Below are 25,237 nucleotides of genomic sequence, written 5' to 3' on the forward strand. Positions count from 1 at the left end.
ATCAGTATTGGGGGCAAAAGGTGTAGGGGTACCATATACAAAGGGGCACTTTCCTACACAGGAATGCAATGCTATGTTTATTCAATTCCTTAATTCCAGCATCTCACCCAAAGTATTTTGGCAAGCCACCTTGATCAGGGTCACTGCATTAATTTTTAATGAAATCTTCTATTGAGTGTGCTAATATTTGATGTAAAAACATGATCCTAGTACATATTTTCTACAGTAAGTTAAGACATCTTAAAACCACAAAAGTTGTGCTACCTGTTGTATGTGTACTGCCGTTGGGGATAGGATCCTCATATTCTCTGCTAGTCATCTACCAGAGCTTTTGTTTTCCACACACTTATCTTCCAGATATGTTTAGCGAAATACCAGTTGGTATTCCCTTTGGGTTCAGAGAACTGGCTATATCTGAAACCCAAGGCTAGCAGAATCTAACAGTGGAAGATCAAAATGAGGGGAGGGTACACAACAGCTCAACCTGCCACAAAGTCGGCAGGTTATTTTCTTGCATCACAGCATATATTAAATCCACCTATGACAGCTCTGAGCTACATTCAAGAGGGTAAACCCTAGAAATGTTTGAGAAAAATTGAAAAGATGCAAATGGTACCAGAAACATCAATGCTAGAAGCTACCAAATTCTGGGACACACCCTCAGTTATAAATAAAATGCATTCCTGCGAAACATTCTTTGAAAGATAAATGAATCTGTCATCTTAAATGCTATTTTTTATTCTTTGTCATCCTCAGGGTGTTTTTAAACTCTCTGTTTTTCAGGCAGTATATAATGGGATTACATAGTGGAGGTATGGTAACATATAACAAAGAGTATACTTTGTTGTATTTTATTGAAGCTGTTGATGCTGGTCTCATGTGTGTAGAACAGATAACTCCATAGAATAATATAAGAACAGTGAGGTGAGAGGCACAGGTGGAAAAGGCCTTGTGTCTCCCCTCTGTAGACCGGTTTTTCAGGATTGTTGAGATGATGTTGATGTAAGATGTAATAGTTAAAGCAAAAAGTGTAAGTGCAACTAGAGTACCCATGACGTAGATTGCTAACTCAACAGCACTGGTGCTGCTACATGAAAGCTTCATTACAGCTGCCACATCACAGAAGAAGTGGTTGATCGTGTGAGAGCCACAGAATGAGAGCCTAGATGTTAGTGTAATGTGTGGTATTGGGTTTATAAAACTAAGTAGCCAACATACGCCAGCCAGCTTCATGCATACTACATCATTCATGGTGGTCACGTACCGTAAAGGTTTGCAAATGGCCACATATCGATCATAAGCCATGGCTGTAAGAAGGAAGAATTCAGTAGACACCATGGTACTGAAAAGAAACATCTGCAGAAAGCATCCACTTAGAGAAATGTGTGTTACCTCCAGAAAGAAGTGAGCCAGCATATTTGGAAAGATCATTGTTGTGTAACTGATGTCCAGAAAGGCTAAGTTTGTAAGGAAAAAATACATTGGTGTGTGCAGTTGTGTGTTGGAATGGACAATCACCATGATAAGAAGGTTCTCCACAAGTACCAGGAAGTAAATCATCAAAAGGGCCAGAAAAAGTGGAACTATAAGAGGTGGAAAATCATAGAAACCCACAAGTGTGAACTCAGATGCAAAAGTTTGATTTTCTCCTTTCATGTGTCTTCGAATGAGGTTTTCCTGAGTTGGGATTTCAAGAATATCTGCAAATAAAGAAAAGAAGGAAAGTAATATGCGACACACACTATTTTGGGAGAAAAAGGTCTGTGGATGTTTCAAGGTCACAGTTTATATATATATATATACTACGAGAAAAAAATAACCGATTTAATTTGTGACACAAAATAGGTGACAAGTAAGCCACCCCTGGTGTGTTCTTTTTTCTTTTTTTATGGGGCAATGATTTGGCTGCATGATATCTATTGCTAATTAATATTTTGTTACTTATTTATGTTATATATTTCAGCTATATCTATTCGAAACTCGACTAGAAGGTACAATCAATACAAGCACAAACCAATAATAAAAGTTCTAAATTGTTCCAAATTAGATGATGGTTGTGACCCTATGTATTACTGTAAGGGCTGACAGCCTTGACATTAGCTGTTCCCGACCAATGTTTAGGGCTGGCAAAGCAAAGACCTGATGTTAAGAGCAAATACACAGAGGGTAGGCTTTGGGTCACCCCTGTCACTCACAAACTTATAGAGCTATCACCTTTCAATCATTGCTCAATTGAAATGTCTTTCACACTTTGCATCAGCCCTCAACAACGGACCTGATTTAGAGTTTGTGGGACCGGTTACTCTGTCACAAACGTGATGGGTATCCTGCCTGCCGTATTACGATTCCCTTAGGATACAATGGGATCAAAATATGACAGATGGTGTATTCATCGCATTTGTGACAGAGTTACCCCATCCTCCAAACTCTAGACCAGGCCCAAAGTTTTTTAACATGAACTTGGACACATTTCTGCCCAACCTTCCTCCACCCTGGCTGGAATGGCTGATAAGCAAAGAGGCAAGTCAGTTGTTCTGTGTACCCTAAAAGTGGCCCAAATTCTTATCATAAATTGATCAAAATTGTAGCATAGTATATCAAGCACCTTTGGTTTTGAGCAGGGCACATCCTGAACTCCCATATCTGATGGCACTCTCCAATGTGAAGATGAAGAAAAAGAAGGCTCAGTGAAATAAAATATTTCCCTACGATCACATAATTGGCAAGCATGGCAGCTGAGATTGATCACTATTTGTTGTTGTAAAGTGTGCAGTCCAGCCCCTAGAGGGGTATATTATTCTGTCTCTTATTTTACATCAACAGTTAATGCTTTGTCTTCAGTTCTTGGTGCACGAGGTCTGTCATATGAAAAAAAGCTCATGTTGGACTTGAGGGCCTTCAGAGACCTTGACCTGAGCTGGTTCCAGGGTTCTGGCAGGAGCCTGTTTCAAGCTTTAAGTGTCTCGCCCACCTCAGAAAGCTGAAGTGATACACCCCTTCATAAAATATACAGGGGCATATTACCAAGGGGTGCGATAGGCAATTATCGCCGGTTTAGCGGCCGTTTTCGGCCGCTAAGTGGCGATAATTCTATCGCTTTATTAGGCGATAGCGAGCGGTTTGGAGCCCGCTTTGCATGTCAGCGATATTTATCGCTAATGACATGCAAAGTGGGCGTACCCAACCTGTTAGCGACTGAAAGCAGTCGCTAACGTCGCTATCTCCTATTAGCAAGGCAGGCATAGCGATGGAAATATTCCCGCTATCGCCAAAAACTACCGCCTGATCAGACCATTTCTTAGCCATGTTATCCAATGGGAGGTGGATAACAAGGCTAAGAGCATTTTGTCGCTAATGCGTGAATATCGCTGTATTCTCGGCGATATTCACGCATTTCGCCGCTATCACTGGATATTTTAGCACAATGGAGAAAAACGTTGCTAATAGCATGTTTTCTCCGCTAACATATCCAGCGATAGGCAGCGATAAAAAAATCGCTGCTAAGCCTGTTTAGCGATAAATATCGCTACTTGTTGGTAATATGCCCCAAGGTGTGTGCATTGCATACCTCACCCACACTAAAGGGCAACATGTGCAGTAGCAGAGGATGTCTACCTTATGAAATAGATACAGGACAGGAAGTGATCAGCACTTCAAGGCTTCCTCACAAAACATGCATGAACTGCTGCCAGTGGTGAATGGATACAAACATGCCAAGGAGCATCATGATATGTTTCAGATGTTATAGCAGTTCTTGACTTAATCAGAACAGTACCTAAAATGCTTTGATGCTTGCAGGAATACTTTTTGTGGAAAATAAAATGCATAATCATAATGGATAAACCGGTGTTATACATATTGGAGCCCACTGGCAGCAGCTATACAGTGTGCAGGCAACAATTCTGAGGTAAATAAATTAGACCACCAAGCAATGGTATTGTGACAGTACAGTTGATCATTACTGTTGTTAAAATGCCATTGGTACTCCAAATATATAACATAAATAAAATTCAGGACTCTGGCCTGAGACTAAACTTGCATTTGAAAGAATTAGTTTGTTGTATAGATCTTTCCAATGTATCTGATTAGGAAAGTTGTTCTGGGGCATCCTTCCTGCTAGGATGCATTAGTGAAGGAAATGCAAACGTATCCACACTACATTTTACAGAAGACGTAATGATATGGATGCACAGATAAAATCAGTCTCACTCCTTGCCATTTCTAATCCTCACATTTCCAAGATACAGGCATATTACAAACATAGAGCATATATTCTAACCCTCCCGATTCAGGAGGGAGACTACTGATTTCAAGGCTAGTTTCCAACCTCTGGATTACTGTATTTGGAGTTTTGTAAAACTGGAAAAAATTAAATGTTAATGCCTGTCATGTACCTTCCAATCTCCCACTCCAAGAATTAACTCAAAGGGTAAAGCAGTTTTCATAATTCTTGGATGCAGAGATTAGAGCATGTGAGAGGCCTCGACATTTACATTTTGGTAGTTTTACATAGAAAAAGATAAAAACAGAGTTTAGAACTCTGGGTATGTTTGCGCTGGTATTAAAGTTTCAAAAATGAAATGCTGATTGTCTGTCACCATCATAAAAAGAGACCTGATTCAGGCAGATTGCCTCTGCTTCAATATGTCAGTGGGGACACTACATACTTCCAACTATTTTCTTTAATTCTCGCACTTTCCCACAGTGAAATGTTGGCATGTATGACAGAGAGAGACTTTCTGTCTGCCTGTGGAATCGCCCAAACATTTTCTCTAGTTTGCTTTAGAGGTCCGAGACATGCACTTGAAAGAACTCAGAAGAGGCACTTTAATTTTCATGCAGGTGGTCTATTGTTGCTCACCCTGTGAGGTCAAATCCAGGACAAGCTGTTCCTCCTCCTTTTGCTGCCTGGCTATGTAAGGCCCCCTGTTCCTACAGCCCTGCCAGGGTCTCTGATATGCCACACAGGACTCTCTGCACCAGCAGGTGCAGTTCGGCATTGCTCCTGGGCACGCGCACTTACCTGGATGATAGCCCACATGCCCTGCCCAACCATGAACTGTAAACTCTCCCAGCCTAAGAGTCAGTAAGACAGTGTTTTTATTATGTCCTGGAGACCAATGTGTGAAATTAAATTAAAAAGACGAATTGTTTTTGTTTATTATCACACTGTTGCCGCTGGACTGGCCTGTCTTGCAAGGAGGCCCGTTGGGAGATGGGCTCCATGGATAATTGCCCACTGTGCCCATGACTTACAACAGGGGTGTAGCTAGAGCTCGTGGCGCCCGGGGCTATCCTTCAGATTGCCGCCCCCCTGTGAGGGTGCTGGGGATAAAGGACGGCGAGCACCTGGGGCCTCCCCAACTTAAGTCTCACTCAGGCACTGCAGACACCTGTTGACGCCGCATCGGGCAGCAGCAGGAAGTCACATGACGTGCGGTGCTGCTGCGAAGCGCTTGCTGTTCAAACAGCGGCCGCGCTGCACTGGCCAGTTGCGACGACCTTTATAATTTATTTGGGCACACTGTCAGTAGCATGGCCCTTCACGGTGGGCCCCTGCAGCTTGCACCACCCATTGCCCCACCAGTGCTGCCAGTGACAGTACCAGCACAACTAATAACCCTCTCACTTCTACAAGCGTGAACATTTTGAATACGCCAGGCCACCCAAAGGTATACGAATGACAATAGTGGCAGACATTATTCATTTTTAATATATGTTCAACTATTAAACACTGTTTGCTTATCTCAACATTTGATAAACAGCACCACCACTGTTAGAGCCGGTATTGAGAATAAAGTGCAGTGCAGTGCACCGGAAATCTCCGGCTCAAATTAAGCACTGCGTTAGACAAAAATTAATGACAGGCAGAGGGGAGAAACAGGGATGGTGAGGTGGGGGTTGGGGTGGGGTTGGAGGAGCAGACAGGCAGAGAAACAGGGAGAAGGAGGCATACAGATATGGGGAGAAGGACGGAGATGGGGAGAGACTGATGGAGGTTGAAAGACAGACACAGCCCTGGACAGACATTAGAAAAGACAAGCAAAGAGGGGGCAGACTGGCAGGGAGAGGCAAACAGTGGAATCAGATAAAGTTGGACAGAGGTTGAAGATATATACCGGGGACATGTACAGATAAACTGAGAGGGAGAGGCAGGCAGAGTAGATAAAGACAGACAGGTGGAAGACAGAAAGAGTGGTCAGAGCGGAGGCAAAGAGAGTGAAGCGAACGACAGACAGAGGGGAAGAGGCAGATAGAGATTAAGAAGTCAGGTTTAAGTTTAAGTAGGGAGATAGAAAAAAAAAGCCAGATAGAAAGACAAAAGAAGAACTCAGGCATAAACAATGAGAGAAAAATAAAAAGGGTTAAAGTGAGGAAAATTGAATTTTGCCTTGTTATATGTGCCTACGTGTTCCCCCATCCTATGTTATATGTGCATGATCGATATGCATATATCCCCTTATGATCGATTAAAGACGCAATTATAGTTGTGTCCAACTCTAGTATGCCAGTCTCCAGTTCTCGTGAAAAGCAACGAGTATTAGGCCTATGTTGCCAACGTTTTATATTATGCACATTATTCTATTGAATTGTCCCCGTTTCTAGGCCTCAAAAGGGCCCGGACACCAGATTCAAGTTCCAGTCTCCTGAACCCACTCCGAGGAGCGATGCTGCCCCCACCTGCATCCCTGACCCTTCACTTACTTCCTGCCGCGCAGCGCGGTGCCCGGCCTGGCTCTGCCTGCCTGTCTGCCAAGAATATGTTATGCCTCTAGTTATCAGTTCAACTCTCCGTCTTCGCATTCCTAAGCTACTGAACTGCATAAACAGTTTCAGCTATAGTCTTGTCTTTCTGTCTCCATGTTAGAGAGTTACTGTATTAATATTCATAGAAGATTCATAGCACACGCAATACATGTAGAATTTATGCATGCACCAGCCTTAGTGTCAAGTAGCCTTTGCCCTGATAACTTTTAGATTCTATCAACATGTACTCCAAACACAAGATACCAGATATGCTATAGGCACATGTCGTCCTGACACCGCAGACTTTAGTCTCCTCTTCTAGTGCAGAAGTCATAGCCCCCAGTTCTCCCCGGTAACACGTCATAGTCCGTTTGCGCGCACCACTAGGTTAAAGGTTCCAGCTGCTCAGGTAGCCCCCTCCATGTTTCCACCCACTTTATGACACTTCTGTGACGTTCTCATCACATGTCCACGTGCACGCCTTCTTTTCACGCCCATGTGTTCTTATCTTACGTTTGTCATAAGTTACGCCTACTGTATGTAATGTAATGTAATGTCTTACTATATATACACTGCACTGTTAATGAAATGGTGCAGCTGCCTTCCTTCCTATTTTATTTCAGGCTGTCCCGATCCAGTCCCTTCCTTTTTGCCTGAATAAAGTCTGTTCAACTCGGATACATCGGATCCTGCCTCTTATTTATTGAGCTATCTGTTATTATTAATGTATTCAAAAATAGTACCGGTAATTAATTATTTATTTACCACATAATGGCGCCCGAATAGGGACGAGCCCCTTCCTCACGCGCTGGCGATGCTACGCAGGCCCCCTGACCCTCTGCAGCCGTGACGGAACAATACCGTGCACGTGCAGATATTTCTGCTTCAAGTCTCCCTCAGGCCCACGGAGGAGACGGAGACTGCGGTCCGACATCCAGACGAAGCGGTGTGGAATGCGGTTCGTCCCGACCAGAGCCCAAGCCGAGAGAACAAGGTCCGAAGTATCCGGAGGCCCACCTGTTTCCGAAGTCCGAAGTTCGTAGTCCGACGTCGTAGCAGTCCAGTCCAGTCCGAGGCCTTCCAGTTTCTGCTTCCCGGTGAGTACCGTTGCGGGGGAAGTATCTAGACAGGATCATTAGTTTGTTCCTGGTCCGATGGGTTTGGGTACACAGATCCAGTCCGAAGTATTCACCTAGGTGGATACGGTCCGACGTGTCTCTTTATGAGACCGGTATGTTCTGTACTGTTTTAGCAGTGCATCCAGTAATTCTAGTAAGTTTCGTTCGAGAAATTCATGTGTTCTGTTTTCAGTGTACCAGGTAGTATTCTGTTCGAACTGTTATCAATGTATTTTTATATCGTGGTATGAGTGTTTGTATGCCATTGCATTACTGTGATTATTGTGTATTGTGTTCCAAGTGTATTACCGAAATGCCTCTGTTCTCGAAATTACGTCAGTTAAAGACCAGAAAAGGGTTACTCGAAGAAGCAGTTCCTGTCCCTCCTAGGGACAGTCCAGGACATTTTATGTATCACAAGCATGGCTTAGATGCCATAATATATCTAGACTTATGGGCGAACTATACTAAGGAACTAGAAGAGAAATATAGATGGCCTGTATCAGGTACATGGGATGCCGAGTGCATCATGCGAGTAGAAGAAGCATTATGGAAAAAGAAAGCCAGACAGTCCCAGAAAGATGCCATCGAGTTATGGCGCAAAGAATCTCATAAAAGAATCGAAAAAGAATTCAGAAAAACAGAGTTAAGTAGGGAATCCGCAGAAAAAGCCCAAGAAAGGGAATTAATAGAAGAAGGTGAACGAGTTAGAGCAGAACAGTCAGACAGACAGAGAAATGCCCTTATTAAAGGTATGTATCCTCTTCTTGCCGAGGGCTTGCCAAAAGCAACCCCGGAAGCACCCTGTAATTTACCGCCGCCAATGGTCCCGATTAAGCTACGTCATAAACCGACCGCAGCTGAAATTTTTCTTTCGTCCTACTTGGACGACACAGTCCCAGAATATGCAAATCCTATTCCGCCTGCTCACCCACAGCCTCCCGTTAATAATGTAATTCCTGTTCCTCCAGCCACTGGTCCCGGGGGCCAAGTTAATGTGACAGTACCCCCGGACCAGCCCACAGTAAATGTACCCGCTTTGCCAGTCACTTTACCAGCACGTACAGTATTAACTGACGATTCTGGTTCAGGAGCAGTGGGGGGAAGTGCTCCTATCACCCCGCCTCAAGTAAGACGACTGACGCTGCACGAAGCAGCGTTACAACGTACGCCAAAAGTGACTACATACACAGATCTCAAGCGACTTCTTACTGACTGTATATATGATCCAGTTCCAGGCGAAGATCACATGATCTTATATTCAGTACGTCTAAGACGGGTTGCCAGCTTTCTGGTCACCCTGCCCGATATGAAGGAACATCTAAACAGAATATATCGTTTTATCCGTACAGGAGAGAATCCAGGAAGTATTCACGAAGCTATGGCTCACAGGAAAGCCGAGGTTCAACTTATGATTTTAAAGTTCTTGATTAACTGTTTAATAAGAGAGCAAGATTATCCAGATAAAGACCAAGACGAGATGAAAGCCCTGACCAGGTGGAGTGACAATATAGCCGATGGAAAACACAAGACACAAGGTAGTGTAGAGAGTATGTACAAGAAAATTCGTAAGGAAATAATACGTATACACCAGAAGGAGGAAGAAAAACGAGCAACCGAGAAAGAGAATGACTCTTCTAGTGAAGAGGTAGACAGCGAGAATCCCTCCAGAATAGCGTATGTAGGTAGAACTAGACTTTCCGACCGACATTCACGCCCAGATTACAAGAAAGTTTTTCCTCCTCCAGTACCAGAACAGTGTTCTCTTGAGCAAATATTCCAGGCCACCGATCACATTCTGAAATCACGAATAGGGTATAGCGAGCTTAGTACCATGCATGAACAAGAACTAGCCCGATCAGCAGTCCGATGGACTAGTGATTCTACCACGTTTCCAGATGAAATAGTGGCTCAAACGTTTCTGAAACTGCCCCCAGCCGAGCAACGTCTGGTGGGTATGTATATGATCCAGCACCTCATTACACTGTATGAGGAACAGAATGCTGATCCAGGTCCTTTACATGATGTACTGAACGAGTTACTCCTAAACAGATGGAAAGGTCTAGGTACCGATTTAATTAGTGTCATACTAGAACAGCGCCACAAATACAGAACGTTCCTGAATCCGCATTTTGTTCCTGTTCCACCTCCAGTAAGAAAATCATTCTACATAGACAGACATAATCCGTTACGAGAAGTACATCCAGTTAAGGGAGAGGGGGGTGATCTAGAACGAGTGTTTGTTTACACCCCTATCACGAAAATAGAACTTCTGGAAATGAAAAAGTTAATACCCTGTCACGATAAAGATCCAGCAGGGTTCCACCGTGAATTAAAGGACATGCTCCGTATGGGAGAATACACGTATCCTGATATCATTAAAATGTTAAAGGTCCTGTTGCCTGCGGGCATATATGAAAAACTCAAAGAAAAAGAATGGGAGGTGGGAGAGAAAAAGATAGATTGGACCGCATTAGAAACTGAAGATAACACACGAGTTCCAGGTACCGGTCTTGGGGATAAAGCTAAAGCTTTGCCCGAATTGTTAATACAAGTTTTGCCAAGATTACTAGCCACGAAAAAGGAAGATTGGGATGCCATCTCAGCCTGTAAACAGAAACAAGACGAAGACACTAGTGATTTTTATTCTAGATTTGAGAAATGTTTCATTATTAATAGTGGTCTGAAAACAAGTAGTGAATCATACCCACATCTTTTTGTTACCAAACTAGTCGAGAATTCAAGTCCACAAGTTAAAAATCGAGTACTGAAAGTCGAGAGTACCTGGCAAGCTAATACCCCATCACAGATGCTCCAGATGCTACAGTATCACCAGAACAGAATCAGGGAAGAGCAGGAACATGAAAGGAGACGCATGAAAGACACGAAAATGAAAGTACTAGTTGCACAGTCTGTTCCGCAAGACAGTCAGAAGAGGAGTCCGAATCAAGCCAGTCATCCTGCATCTCCCGTTAAAGGGACATGCAATTACTGTAAACAGCCAGGTCATTATATAAACGAATGCGCAGTTCTGAAACACAACATAGCTACTGGTAAAACGAAAGAAAGACCACGTCCGCCTAGACAAGAACAAGTTTCACAGGCTTCCCAGCTACCGCAGAACGCACAACAGACAGTTACAGTACCGCAGCCTATAGCTGCAACGCAACACGTTACACAGCAGATGTACCAGTATGCACAGTCAGAGTATCCAGATTATCAGCCGTATTCATGAAACAGCCTAGAGAGGGAGGTTGGCTTGCCTCTCATCGAGATACCTGTAGATCAAGAGGGTCCCTATGTACACAGTCAAGTATTAGGGAAAGACAGAAAGTTCCTGATTGATACAGGGGCAAGTAGGACTACCATCAGTCATGACGAGGTTCCAGGGGCTCCACTCTCAGGCTCTAGAAATGTTTCCCTTGGATTTTCAGGAAAGCCTATTGTTAATGAAATATCGAAACCAGTTACTCTAAAAGTTGGTCCATTGTCCCGAACTACAGACTTGTTACTTACGAAATCATGTCCAGAGAATTTATTAGGTATTAAGACTCTGAAAGAATTAGGAGCAGTCATCTGCTGCTCCCCAGAAGGAGTACGACTGTTTTTGAGAGACTTTAAAGGTCATTATGTATTACGTGATTTTGATCCACGATTATTGAATGTACCGCAGCATTTATGGGCGCAAGGTCCAACTGATGTAGGTTGTATGCATATCACACCCCATCGTGTCACTCTGAAGAAAGGTGTTGTATTACCACGAATCCGACAGTACAAATTGCCACCTGAGGCTGTAGCAGCCTTATCAAAAATTATTGACGAGCTCATTGCTCAAGGAGTAGTTGTAGAAACTGACTCCAATGTATGTAATTCTCCTATCATTCCGATTCTGAAACGTACTGATCCAAATGCACCTCCAGTTTATCGATTAGTGATTGACATTCGAGAACTTAATAAATGTATCATACCCCAGTACCCAGTGGTCCCAGATATTTCCTCCCTATTGACAGCAATTGATTCTGAAGCTACGTTCTTTACAGTTATCGACCTCAAGAACGCATTCTTTAGTGTCCCCATTCATCCAGACAGCCAGTTCCTTTTCGGATTCTGTTTAAATGGAAGAAGCTATAAATTTACACGAGCTCCTCGAGGTTTCACAGAAAGTCCTAGCATTTACAGTCAAGCACTTAAAAGACAACTAGACAATATTCACATGCCAATTGATACTGCTCTGCTCCAGTATGTCGATGATCTACTGATCACAGCCCGTTCTGAACGTGACTGCGAACGTGCGTCACTGACAGTCTTGTATTTCCTGGCCGAGATGGGGCACAAGGTGTCCCCTTCCAAATTACAATTCTGTGTCCAGCAAGTGGTCTACCTTGGACACTTACTGTCCAAGAGGGGTAGGCAGTTGACACCAGACCGTATCCAGTTAATAGCACATCTTCCACAACCCAAGACACAGAAGGAGGTACGAGCTTTTATCGGCCTCACTTCTTACTGCAGACAATGGATTCCTCAGTACGCATATCTAGCTAAGCCACTGATACAGTTAACGACACAGGAGGCAGCCGTATCGACTGTCCTCCCTTGGACCCAGGAACATACACTTGTTTTCAATGAGTTAAAGAAAGCTTTATGCCAAGCACCTGTTCTAGCAACACCGAACTACAGTAAGCCTTTTATACTTTTTGTCACTGAACGTGATGGTACTGCATTATCTGTTCTCACACAAGATCAAGCAGGACAATATAAGCCCTGTGCTTATTTTTCTAGCACATTAGATCCGGTGGCCCAGGCTCTGCCTGCGTGCCTCAAGTCAGTTGCAGCCACAGCTCTAGCTATCAGACAAAGTGATTCCATAGTGTTAGGACATTCCCTGACAGTACAAGTTCCACACTCCGTGGAAGTTCTTTTAAACCGAACACAGACTCAGCACTTGACAATTGCACGTTTAACAGGTTATGAACTGACACTGTTTCAGCCACACATAGAAATCAGACGCTGCAACATTTTAAATCCAGCTACACTGTTACCGTCAGTTATTTCAAATCCTGCCACACATGACTGTGTGGAAGTTGTTAACACCATGACAAAGCCAAGACAAGACTTGACAGACATTGTATTACCTGATCCCGACCTGACACTTTATGTGGATGGTTCATGTATGAGAACAAGTACAGGAGAACTAGTAGCCGCGTATGCAGTGACTACTGAAACTGAAGTTATAGAAACACATCGTATTGACACCCTGTCTGCTCAAGCAGCAGAGCTCATCGCTCTGACCCAAGCCTGCATACGTGCCAAGAACCTGAAAGTTAACATATACACAGATTCACGTTATGCATTCGGAGTCGTACACGACTTTGGAGTGCTCTGGCAAGAAAGAGGTTTTATGACTTCTCATGGAACCAAGATTCAGCATGGCCCCCTCATTTAAGCTCTGTTAGATGCAATACATTTACCGACAGCTATCGCTATCATGAAGTGCAAAGCACATACGAAAGTCACTGACATCATTTCCCAGGGTAACGATCTAGCAGATCGAACAGCCAAGCTCACAGCTCAGACTCCAGACATTCCAGTTAACACAACACAGACACACATTCCAGATCAGACTACTTGTATGACAGTTAAGGACCCAACACAAGACGTAATAGATATACAGTTACATGCTACTTCCGATGAAATCAAGAAATGGTCTGAACAAGGAGGGGTCCAGACAGATCAAGGATGGTTGACGAAGGGAAAAGCCACATGGTTTCTCCCCGACTCTATGGTTCAAGTCATTATTAACACCGCACATAGTCCAGCACACTTAGGAGAAAAAGCCATGTTAGACAGCATCCAGAACCTCTGGTTCAACAAGCATTTGCGAGCAGCAGCCAAACAGAAAGTGCGTACCTGCATGATCTGTTGTCAGTTCAATCCAGGTAAAGGTGTCCCGGTGGAACAAGGTGGATTCCATCCTCCTGACCACCCTTTTGAAGTCCTCCAGATGGATTATATTCAGATGGAGCGATGTCGAGGTTTCAAGTATGTCCTCGTAGTCGTATGCGCTTTGTCCAGGTGGACAGAAGCATATCCAGTTCCAGATTACACCGCCGCGACCACTGCCAGGCAGTTGGTTCGTGAGTATTTTCCCCGCTATGGATTACCTAGGGTCGTGTATTCAGATAACGGCCAGCCATTCTCATCCGAGCTTATGAAACAAGTATCCCTTCTGTTAGGGTACCAGTGGAAGTTCCACTGTGTACGACATCCTGAAGCAGCCGGTCTCGTAGAGAGACATAATCAGACTCTGAAAATCCGAATCGCCAAAGTATGCGCAGAGAAAGGCGTAGATTGGATAATAGCACTGCCAGTCGCCCTTTTCTACATGAGAATGGTTGCTCATTCCCGTTCAGGTCTGTCCCCGTATGAGATAGTGTTCGGTCGTCCCCCCAATATGTGGGGTACACCTAGACCCCGTACAATTACCGATGTCGACAGTAATATGCTGACAGATTACCTTGCCTCCTTGATGTCTGCACTACAATCTTGTCGTTCACAGGTTGCCGCTGCATTTCCAGACAACACCGAAGTGAAACCGCATGAAGTCGTTCCAGGTGACTTCGTCCTCGTGAGAAATTTTGATCGTTCAAGTCCGCTGGAGCCCCGCTGGAAGGAGCCCCGCCTTGTTCTTCTCACCACCCGGACAGCAGTGAAAGTGGAAAACCGAAAAGGCTGGCTACACTCCAGCCATGTCAAGAAGTTTCATGGACTTAAATCAAAGACTTTTCTCAAGGACTGCCCCGTTCTCAAGGACTGTCCAGACACTGAAGCTAAACTTCCCCTGATAGAGAAAACTCCGCAGCAGGAGTATAAACAGAAATTAAGGTCTAGTAAGTCAGCCAGTTTAATTGTCTAAGTCCCTCTCGGGTGAAACGGTTAGACAGGTTCCTGACATGTATGAGATAGACCCACACAGTGAGAGAGTTAGTCAAAACTCTAAGAGAATACGCTATCGAAAGAATCTTTGCAGCCGATGTATAGTTACTCTGTTCTTTCCATTGTTTTTGAGTCTTATGGTTACATGCATAAGTTATGCCTTACATTTATGTTTTCCTATTTCACATGTACATATGTTTTCTAATGTTACAGTAGAGCACACTTTTAGTGACCTGCCTCCTCACGAGTTATCCTATCGTCTTGCCATGCGCAATAATACATTTATCCGTATGTTACATTACTCACACCAGACCAGTAATGCCACTAATTGTTGGGTGTGTGGTCGACTCCCCCCTTTCCAGACACCGAAGGGAGTTCTGCCACTCTTTCCTTATCCGTTCTCACATAATGGTTCGTGTGGAGCATGGTCCACGTTAACGTCGTCCTCAAATGATATGTCCCTTCTGAATAGAACATGTTTCCCAGACAAGGAAGGACTTTCCCATAGAACAGGGTTAGATCTAGAAAATGAAGTATGTGATCTAGGTAATTATTCCTCAAATTTCATGGTTTTGAATGTCCAGTCCGAAACTACTCCAGATTTGCCTGCTATTTCAGTTCTACCAGTGAAAGGCGAATTATGTGTCAGAAAGAATGGTTCCGCACATGTAGGACATAGTGATTGCACTACTATGGTCAAGTATAGTGACAGTGGGAAATCTATTTTCAAAGCCTCACGTCATTCTTATTTTGTGTGTGGTCAGACCGCATATGTTCGTCTGCCCCTAGATTGGGATGGAACATGTTACATTGCCTTCCTACTGCCACCAGTTTTTCTAGCCCCATCCGATTATCACAGAAACACACATCTAGTACACGTTAGACATAGAAGGGAGACTGAGTCCCCAATTGTCGATCAAACTGAAACTGCTCTAGAACAATATCAAGATTTCAATAAAGGTTTCTTTTTCTTCATAGGTCCTGTCCAGAATAGTAAGTTAATACGTAGGCTAACCAGAACCCTTGAAGCAGTAGTGAATGAGACTACTTCCGCTCTAGGTAACTTAACTGAAGAGCAATCTGCTATGCGATTTGTCGTGCTCCAAAATCGTCTCGTCCTTGACGTCATACTGGCCGATAGGGGAGGAGCTTGTAGAGTCATCGGATCTAGTTGCTGCATTTTCATTCCTAATAACGCACCGTCTGTTTATTCAGCTATAACCAGACTTCATAAAATTGCCCATCAGTTACACCAGAATCCAGGCACCTGGACATGGTCCGGTTGGCTCTGGAATATCATATCTGCCTGGGGATGGAAAGTATTGTCATTCCTAGGTATAGCAGTAATGATCATATTCAGTTGCTGCCTCTGTTTACAATGTGGCCCTGCGATTTGCGGCTTGTGTGCTACCTCTTGTATTCATAGTCCTAAGTCCCGTTCCAAGACAATTCGAGACAAGCAAATGATGCTATATGAACAGATAGATGGTATCATGAATATTGATGTTTCCTGATGGAAACGTAGGGCACAAGGAGGGAATGAGGAAAATTGAATTTTGCCTTGTTATATGTGCCTACGTGTTCCCCCATCCTATGTTATATGTGCATGATCGATATGCATATATCCCCTTATGATCGATTAAAGACGCAATTATAGTTGTGTCCAACTCTAGTATGCCAGTCTCCAGTTCTCGTGAAAAGCAACGAGTATTAGGCCTATGTTGCCAACGTTTTATATTATGCACGTTATTCTATTGAATTGTCCCCGTTTCTAGGCCTCAAAAGGGCCCGGACACCAGATTCAAGTTCCAGTCTCCTGAACCCACTCCGAGGAGCGATGCAGCCCCCACCTGCATCCCTGACCCTTCACTTACTTCCTGCCGCGCAGCGCGGTGCCCGGCCTGGCTCTGCCTGCCTGTCTGCCAAGAATATGTTATGCCTCTAGTTATCAGTTCAACTCTCCGTCTTCGCATTCCTAAGCTACTGAACTGCATAAACAGTTTCAGCTATAGTCTAGTCTTTCTGTCTCCATGTTAGAGAGTTACTGTATTAATATTCATAGAAGATTCATAGCACACGCAATACATGTAGAATTTATGCATGCACCAGCCTTAGTGTCAAGTAGCCTTTGCCCTGATAACTTTTAGATTCTATCAACATGTACTCCAAACACAAGATACCAGATATGCTATAGGCACATGTCGTCCTGACACCGCAGACTTTAGTCTCCTCTTCTAGTGCAGAAGTCATAGCCCCCAGTTCTCCCCGGTAACACGTCATAGTCCGTTTGCGCGCACCACTAGGTTAAAGGTTCCAGCTGCTCAGGTAGCCCCCTCCATGTTTCCACCCACTTTATGACACTTCTGTGACGTTCTCATCACATGTCCACGTGCACGCCTTCTTTTCACGCCCATGTGTTCTTATCTTACGTTTGTCATAAGTTACGCCTACTGTATGTAATGTAATGTAATGTCTTACTATATATACACTGCACTGTTAATGAAATGGTGCAGCTGCCTTCCTTCCTATTTTATTTCAGGCTGTCCCGATCCAGTCCCTTCCTTTTTGCCTGAATAAAGCCTGTTCAACTCGGATACATCGGATCCTGCCTCTTATTTATTGAGCTATCTGTTATTATTAATGTATTCAAAAATAGTACCGGTAATTAATTATTTATTTACCACAAAAGAAAGTAAGACAGGCTGTAGAGGAGACACAGACAAAGAAAGGTAGAGAAAAGACAGTGAGGGATAGAGGCAGTCAGCTATGGGGTGAGATAGATGGAGGGAGAGAAACACGATGATGCAGATGGGGGCAACACATGCAGACACGGAGAATGGTGGAGTGGACAGGCAGAAAGACAGTGCGAATGAGAATGAAAGACAGAAAGAGATAGACACATTTAGAGGGAAAGAGATGGACAGAAAGACAATCAGAGACAGTGACAGACAGAACTAAGAGGGGGAGACAGGCAGAAAGGAAGTCAGAAACAAAGGGGCAGAAACAAAGACAGATAGGGAGTCAGACAGGTGGAAAGTAAGCAGACAGAGGGAAAGAGATAGGCAGGTACTTATATCAGCGTGATGGCAGACACAGGCAGTCAACAGTAGAAGAAGAAGAAAGGCAACTAGGAAAAAATACAAACAGTGAGACAGAGATGAAAGATAGACAGAAAGGGGGGAAACGGAGAAGCATAGAGGTGGGCTGGCTTACAGACAGAAAAAGATAGCTTGGGACAGGCGTCAAGGGATAGGCAGGTAGGAAATCATGCTGTCATGAGAGATACACATCCTAATTTATTTATTTATATTATTTTATTTATAAAGTTTTATATAGCGCGAACAAGATCCCGAAGGATATCAGAGCGCTTTAAAAAAAGAATGGAATCTTGCCCCACAATCCTACCCCAATAACCCCACATGTCATGGTACAGGGGTGAAAGGCGTTTAGGGCTCCCACTGTTTTGTTTACTACCAAGGAGCAGTGGTAGCGCCCGCCACAACGTTTTGTGATTCGACTCTCGAGTGTCTTGTGACTTCGCTTTACATCACACTTTGTGCTAACGGTGTCTAACAGTGCAAATAAAAGTTAACTCTTTCCCTACATGCGTCAAGTTAAGGGACATTTTGTGTTACTTTGCTTGAGTTAAACACCCGCTGCTGACATCCGTGATCCACTCACACCAAAAGTTGAGATCGAACCCCAGCAAAGCTGGCTCAGCCTATCTTCCTTCTGGGGGAGGTAAATATAGTACCAGTAAATAAGATATTAGCAGCGTCGTTTTTGTATATTGCTAATCCACGGCAGACACTCTACAGCAAGAGTTTGTTAGTGTTCATCCGTCTCTTTTCATTGGCATGACAACTGCAGGGAAACAGTTAACGTTCATGTCTGGAGTGCAGGGGTCTGGAAAGAGGGGTGTCATTCCCTCTGGGATCCTGCAACCCGAGGCCGGCAGGTGCGCCTGAAGCACTGAAAACACCTCAAACCGCGCACGGACATTTGATATGTTAAGTCTGGAACAGTCCGTTCATCACGACGTGGACAGGGTTGTGCCTGTGCCCGCCTCGTGCAGGGCGCATCACGGCCATTAATCCCCGATGGAGCAGTGGTTAATTGTACGCAGGCACAAGACATGAATGCAGACTTAATTCCCAGTATGGGCAGGTGTTCATTTTGGCACAGGGCGATTTTCTCTGTCGCAGCAGCCTTAGTACCTCGACACGTTTGGGAATTGTAGGGGTATAAGCATGGGAACAAAACACATGATGCATAAACATACATTCAGCGGTGTAAGAACAAGGCACATGATGCATCAACAACACATTCAGAGGTGCAGCACAGAAGAACACATGATGTATAACCAACACATTCAGAAGGTGTAGGGAAGGAAAACACAATTGCGCAAAACTCACATGAGCCACTACCTGTGACACATGCAGTGACTCGATTATCACTTGGGACAGCAAACCTACTATAGGTTTAAAGTAAACTCAAAGCCAAAGGCGAGAGCGGCTGCTCACCACTACGGAGATATTATTAAACCACGAGTCCCACAATGCAGCCGGGAGGCACGCCCACTAGGCGGGACTACAAATGAAAACTGCGAGTGCGGTCAGAGTTCCGATGCAGCCTGCTCATCATGAACTCCAGTGATCAAGGGCTTGTCAGCCAGAAACATGTTTGGAGGGGATTGAGAGGAGAACGTGTGTGCTGCCCAGAGTGATGTTTGTTTCCCTGCAGCTTGACAATAACGAAGGAAGAAACACGGCTGTGTGTGGCGCCTCAAGCTTTTTGGCAGTTTCTTATGGATTTATAGCGGCCCCGCTCTGGGTCGCGAAGTGCCCCGCCACTGACTAAGCAGCTCCGGCGCTATTGAGCCACAACAGCGCATAGTGGAACAACGTGTGCGGTGTTGTCAGGTACACACATGCGGGGATTCGATTATCACTTGGGACAGCAAACCTACTATAGGTTTAAAGTAAACTCAAAGCCAAAGGCGAGAGCGGGCTGCACACCACTACGGAGATATTATTATTATTTTTTTTTTTGTTTAAACATTTTATTAGCTTGTGACAGAATAGTACAATTATCAGTAAAAGTTCATATTCAACAGACACAGACATCGTTTTTCTCCAATACTAATGTATCAGTACACTTTATGGTTTACTGCCTCGGGCATGGATATATGTGGCATAGGCATACACATTCGATAAATGAAATTTGTGCGAGAGTTCCTCTCGGCAGGGAGGAACCCCATGTCATCTCATATGCTGAGCATGCAGAAGTTTCTTAGACAGTATTTATGCAATAAAACTGTAGTCCTTCCCTCCCCTCCCTCTGCCCCTCCCCAGTATTCTCCCGGTATTTACACAGTCAATACCCGTTCCTTGCGGTTTTATGGGCTAGCTTCAGAATCAGATATCGCTTGTGGCGGCTCACATATATTTCCTCGGTTTTCATTCCACTTCCCCCATATTCGGGACCATTTTATGGGAAATCCTCTATGAGTATACACCGCCCTTTCCGCTACCATTGCTGCATCCATGTCGTTCTCCCATTGCTTTCGTGTGGGTACTATTGCTGACCCCCAATTCTTAGCCATGTTTCGCTTTGCTATCGCCATCCCATGTGTCGCCCAAGTTTGTAAGCCTCGATTCAGGTCTGTAGGTTTCCAGATATTTAATAGACAGCACCCGGGGTCTGGTTGAACTTCTACTTCGCTTGCCTCCGTTATCTCAGTCGTTTCTTGTTCCCAGTATGTTTTTATTTTGGGACATTCCCATATGATATGGAAGTACGTTCCCGTGACTCCGCAGCCTCTGAGGCAGCACGGATCCGGTGCGCGGCCCAGCTTATGTAACAGTGTACGGGAGTAGTATATGCGATGTAGTATCTTGAGTTGTATTAATTTTAGTCGGGATGGGATTGATGTCTCCCTTGGAAACACCAGCGTCTCTAGCCAATCAGAATCCTCTATGTCTTCTAATTCTACCTCCCACTTGCTGCGGCGGACCACCGTGGGATCTGGGAGATTATTTATGAGCTTACGATATGTTTGGGATATTGCTTTCTTGCCTAGGTAGTCAGTGAGGAGCCTATCCTCAAGAGGGGATGATTCAGCTAGTTCCGTGCCTGGTGGGATGGCACTATGTAGTGCATGCTTGATTTGGGTGTATCGGAATAGCTCAGTATCAGCCATTCTGTACTTTTCTTGTAGGGCTGTGAATGCAAAGATTTCTCCCTGATGCCATAGGTCACCGATTGTTGTGATGCCAATTAGGTCCCATTGCCCAAACCCTTTAGTATTAGCTAGTGTGCCTAGGCGGCGTGTTTCCCAAAGTGGGGTGGCCAGTGTGAGTACTCCCTCCCTACGGAGATATTATTAAACCACGAGTCCCACAATGCAGCCGGGAGGCACGCCCACTAGGCGGGACTACAAATGAAAATTGCGAGTGCGGTGAGAGTTCCGATGCAGCCTGCTCATCATGAACTCCAGTGATCAAGGGCTTGTCAGCCAGAAACATGTTTGGAGGGGATTGAGAGGAGAACATTCGTGCTGCCCAGAGTGATGTTTGTTGCCCTGTAGCTTGACAATAAAGAAGGAAGAAACACGGCTGTGTGTGGCGCCTCAAGCTTTTTGGCAGTTTCTTATGGATGTATAGCGGCCCCGCTCTGGGTCGCGAAGTGCCCCGCCACTGACTAAGCGGCTCCAGCGCTGTTGAGCCACAACAGCGCATAGTGGAACAACGTGTCCGGTGTTGTCAGGTACACACATGCGGGGACTCGATTATCACTTGGGACAGCAAACCTACTATAGGTTCAAAGTAAACTCAAAGCCAAAGGCGAGAGCGGGCTGCACACCACTACGGAGATATTATTAAACCACGGGTCCCACAATGCAGCCGGGAGGCACGCCCACTAGGGGGGACTACAAATGAAAACTGCGAGTGCGGTGAGAGTTCCGATGCAGCCTGCTCATCATGAACTCCAATGATCAAGGGCTTGTCAGCCAGAAACATGTTTAGAGGGGATTGAGAGGAGAACGTTCATGCTGCCCAGAGTGATGTTTGTTTCCCTGCAGCTTGACAATAAAGAAGGAAGAAACACAGCTGTGTGTGGCGCCTCAAGCTTTTTGGCAGTTTCTTATGGATGTATGTATATATATATATATATATATTCCTGCCTTCGGTTCTCCGTGCCCGGGAATTGCAGCGCTCGGCACTTGGTTCGTAATCCCTGCAGCAGAACCACGCCGCTTAAAATTATACACACAATCCTCCCTTTGCAGAGTGGAAAAATTGGGACGAACTCCCGTACTCAACTACTTTTGCTGTTTTTATTTATTTTATAAAACCTTCAATTAGCATTATGCAGACAAACACTGACCAACGCGTTTCGGGAGCACCTCTCCCTTGCTCACGATCACCTGATCACAGGAAGTTAGTCCTTTTTAAAGCAACATCATTTCATTTCCTGTTTCGTGTGTCCATTGTCTCTAGGCATTCTGGAGTCTGTAGTTTCATTTAAAAACATGGGTGTTACCTCATACTTTAATTCATAATGTTGATGTAAACTAGTCCCATTTTCGACATTGATCCTATTATTTATCATAATGCAATGGATCTTCTTTTTATGACATTTCATTATATTTTTACGACTTATTTCAAGAAGTCTCATTTGTTAGTGTTCGTTTTATTGCCCTCTAGTATTTTCATTTCTTGACTTCTTGTGGATTTGTTTCATGCTCTTTTACCTGTTTCATTTTTTTACTTTTCTTATTTTCTTAGTGATAATCTTTTTTTTTTTTTTTTTATATATGATAAATCCATTTTTCCTGTTTGTTCTTTGTCGATTTTAACCAGCTTACAATTCTCTAGAAGTTTCACGGAGTTCGGTACGCGAACCGGGCAGCTCACCGGGCAGCTCACCGGGCAGCTAACCGGGCAGCTAACCGGGCAGCTAACCGGGCAGCGTCATTTGATATGTCATCAGTGATGTCATCAGTGATGTCATTTGAGATGTCATCAGTGATGTCATCAGTGATGTCACTGACCATGTCATGAATGATGTAATATGTGACATCATCAGCAGTGGATTGCGGGTGCGCGATATATAGTTAGTGCAACTAACTATATATGGAATTTCATTGGTTTTATGTCAATAAAATGTCCAGCTAACTATATATGGTCTCTAACCTATGGTTTTTTCAGTGAATTTTCAAGGTTTTGTAAATGCAAATTCCTAACTATATATGGTCTATAACCTATGGTTTTTTCAGTGAATATATATATATATATATATATGTATATATATAGAAAAAACGAAGTTGCCTCCAAGATGAAGCCACACCACGGTGAGTTGAATCCTTTATTCATGGAGTACAGGATAATCACGCCATCTGCTCCTTTGCAAACATTTCAAAAGCCAAACGCGTTTCGAGCGCAGCAGCGCTCTTGATCACTGGCACAAGGGAAAGGCAGCACACGTTCCACCTGCGTATATTTCAATGTCCCGCCTCAGTGGGCGTCTACGCATGGAATGCTGGTAGTTGTGGTTCGTGGTAAATGTTAACCCCAGTGGGTCGCATGCCTCGCCCAAAATATTTCAAAATAAGGTCCCAAGTGGGCTGCTCTGAAGCTGTCCGGAATATCACCCTGTCCATACAGCCTCCATGAAGCGGACTCACCGTCCCCACACCGTCTGAATCTATGTCACTGCAGGCCCGCCTTGTAAGCAGTGGGGCTACATCGCGGCGGGGCACGCCGCTAAACGCGTTTCGAGCGCAGCAGCGCTCTTGATCACTGGCACAAGGGAAAGGCAGCACACGTTCCACGTTTGAATAAAGGATTTAACTCACCGTGGTGTGACTTCATCTTGGAGGCAACTTCGTTTTTTCTATGTTTAGCGGCGAGCCCCGCCGCGATGGAGCCCCACTGCTAACAAGGCGGGCCTGCAGTGACAGTGATTTAGACGCTGTGGGGACGGTGAGTCCGCTTCGTGGAGGCTGTATGGACAGGGTGATATTCCGGACAGCTTCAGAGCAGCCCACTTGGGACATTATTTTGAAACATTTTGGGCGAGGCATGCGACCCACTGGGGTTAACATTTAACACGAACCACAACTACCAGCATTCTATGCGTAGATGCCCACAGAGGCGGGACATTGAAATGTACGCAGGTGGAACGTGTGCTGCCTTTCCCTTGTGCCAGTGATCAAGAGCGCTGCTGCGCTCGAAACGCGTTTGGCTTTTGAAATGTTTGCAAAGGAGCAGATGGCTTGATTATCCTGTACTCCATGAATAAAGGATTTAACTCACCGTGGTGTGACTTCATCTTGGAGGCAACTTCGTTTTTTCTATGTTTAGCGGCGTGCCCCGCCGCGATGGAGCCCCACTGCTAACAAGGCGGGCCTGCAGTGACAGTGATTTAGACGCTGTGGGGTCGGTGAGTCCGCTTCATGGAGGCTGTATGGACAGGGTGATATTCCGGACAGCTTCAGAGCAGCCCACTTGGGACATTATTTTGAAACATTTTGGGCGAGGCATGCGACCCACTGGGGTTAACATTTAACACGAACCACAACTACCAGCATTCTATGCGTAGACGCCCACAGAGGCGGGACATTGAAATGTACGCAGGTGGAACGTGTGCTGCCTTTCCCTTGTGCCAGTGATCAAGAGCGCTGCTGCGCTCGAAACGCGTTTGGCTTTTGAAATGTTTGCAAAGGAGCAGATGGCTTGATTATCCTGTACTCCATGAATAAAGGATTTAACTCACCGTGGTGTGACTTCATCTTGGAGGCAACTTTGTTTTTTCTATGTTTAGCGGCGTGCCCCGACGCGATGGAGCCCCACTGCTAACAAGGCGGGCCTGCAGTGACAGTGATTTAGACGCTGTGGGGACGGTGAGTCCGCTTCATGGAGGCTGTATGGACAGGGTGATATTCCGGACAGCTTCAGAGCAGCCCACTTGGGACATTATTTTGAAACATTTTGGGCGAGGCATGCGACCCACTGGGGTTAACATTTAACACGAACCACAACTACCAGCATTCTATGCGTAGACGCCCACAGAGGCGGGACATTGAAATGTACGCAGGTGGAAAGTGTGCTACCTTTCCCTTGTGCCAGTGATCAAGAGCGCTGCTGCGCTCGAAACGCGTTTGGCTTTTGAAATGTTTGCAAAGGAGCAGATGGCTTGATTATCCTGTACTCCATGAATAAAGGATTTAACTCACCGTGGTGTGACTTCATCTTGGAGGCAACTTCGTTTTTTCTTTTTTATATGTATATATATATATATATATATATATATATATATATATATATATATATATATATATATATATCTATATTACCTACTGGCGATAGCCAGTAGGTATATATAGTTAGGATTTTTTCCCTATGGGATTTTTGAAAATTCTATGTCGAATAACT

General features: G+C 44.6%; 1 protein-coding gene across 1 annotated transcript; it reads right to left on the reverse strand.

The window, feature by feature from the left end:
* Nucleotides 1-729: 729 nt before the first annotated feature.
* LOC144753391 (olfactory receptor 5V1-like) lies at nt 730-1,656 on the reverse strand. Its single transcript, XM_078641102.1, has one exon. It carries the CDS (start codon nt 1,654-1,656, stop codon nt 730-732), a length of 927 nt encoding a protein of 308 aa, XP_078497228.1.
* Nucleotides 1,657-25,237: the final 23,581 nt, after the last annotated feature.

This window comes from Lissotriton helveticus, chromosome 5_1 (genome assembly GCF_964261635.1).
Source record: "Lissotriton helveticus chromosome 5_1, aLisHel1.1, whole genome shotgun sequence".
In the NCBI taxonomy this organism is placed as follows: domain Eukaryota; kingdom Metazoa; phylum Chordata; class Amphibia; order Caudata; family Salamandridae; genus Lissotriton; species Lissotriton helveticus.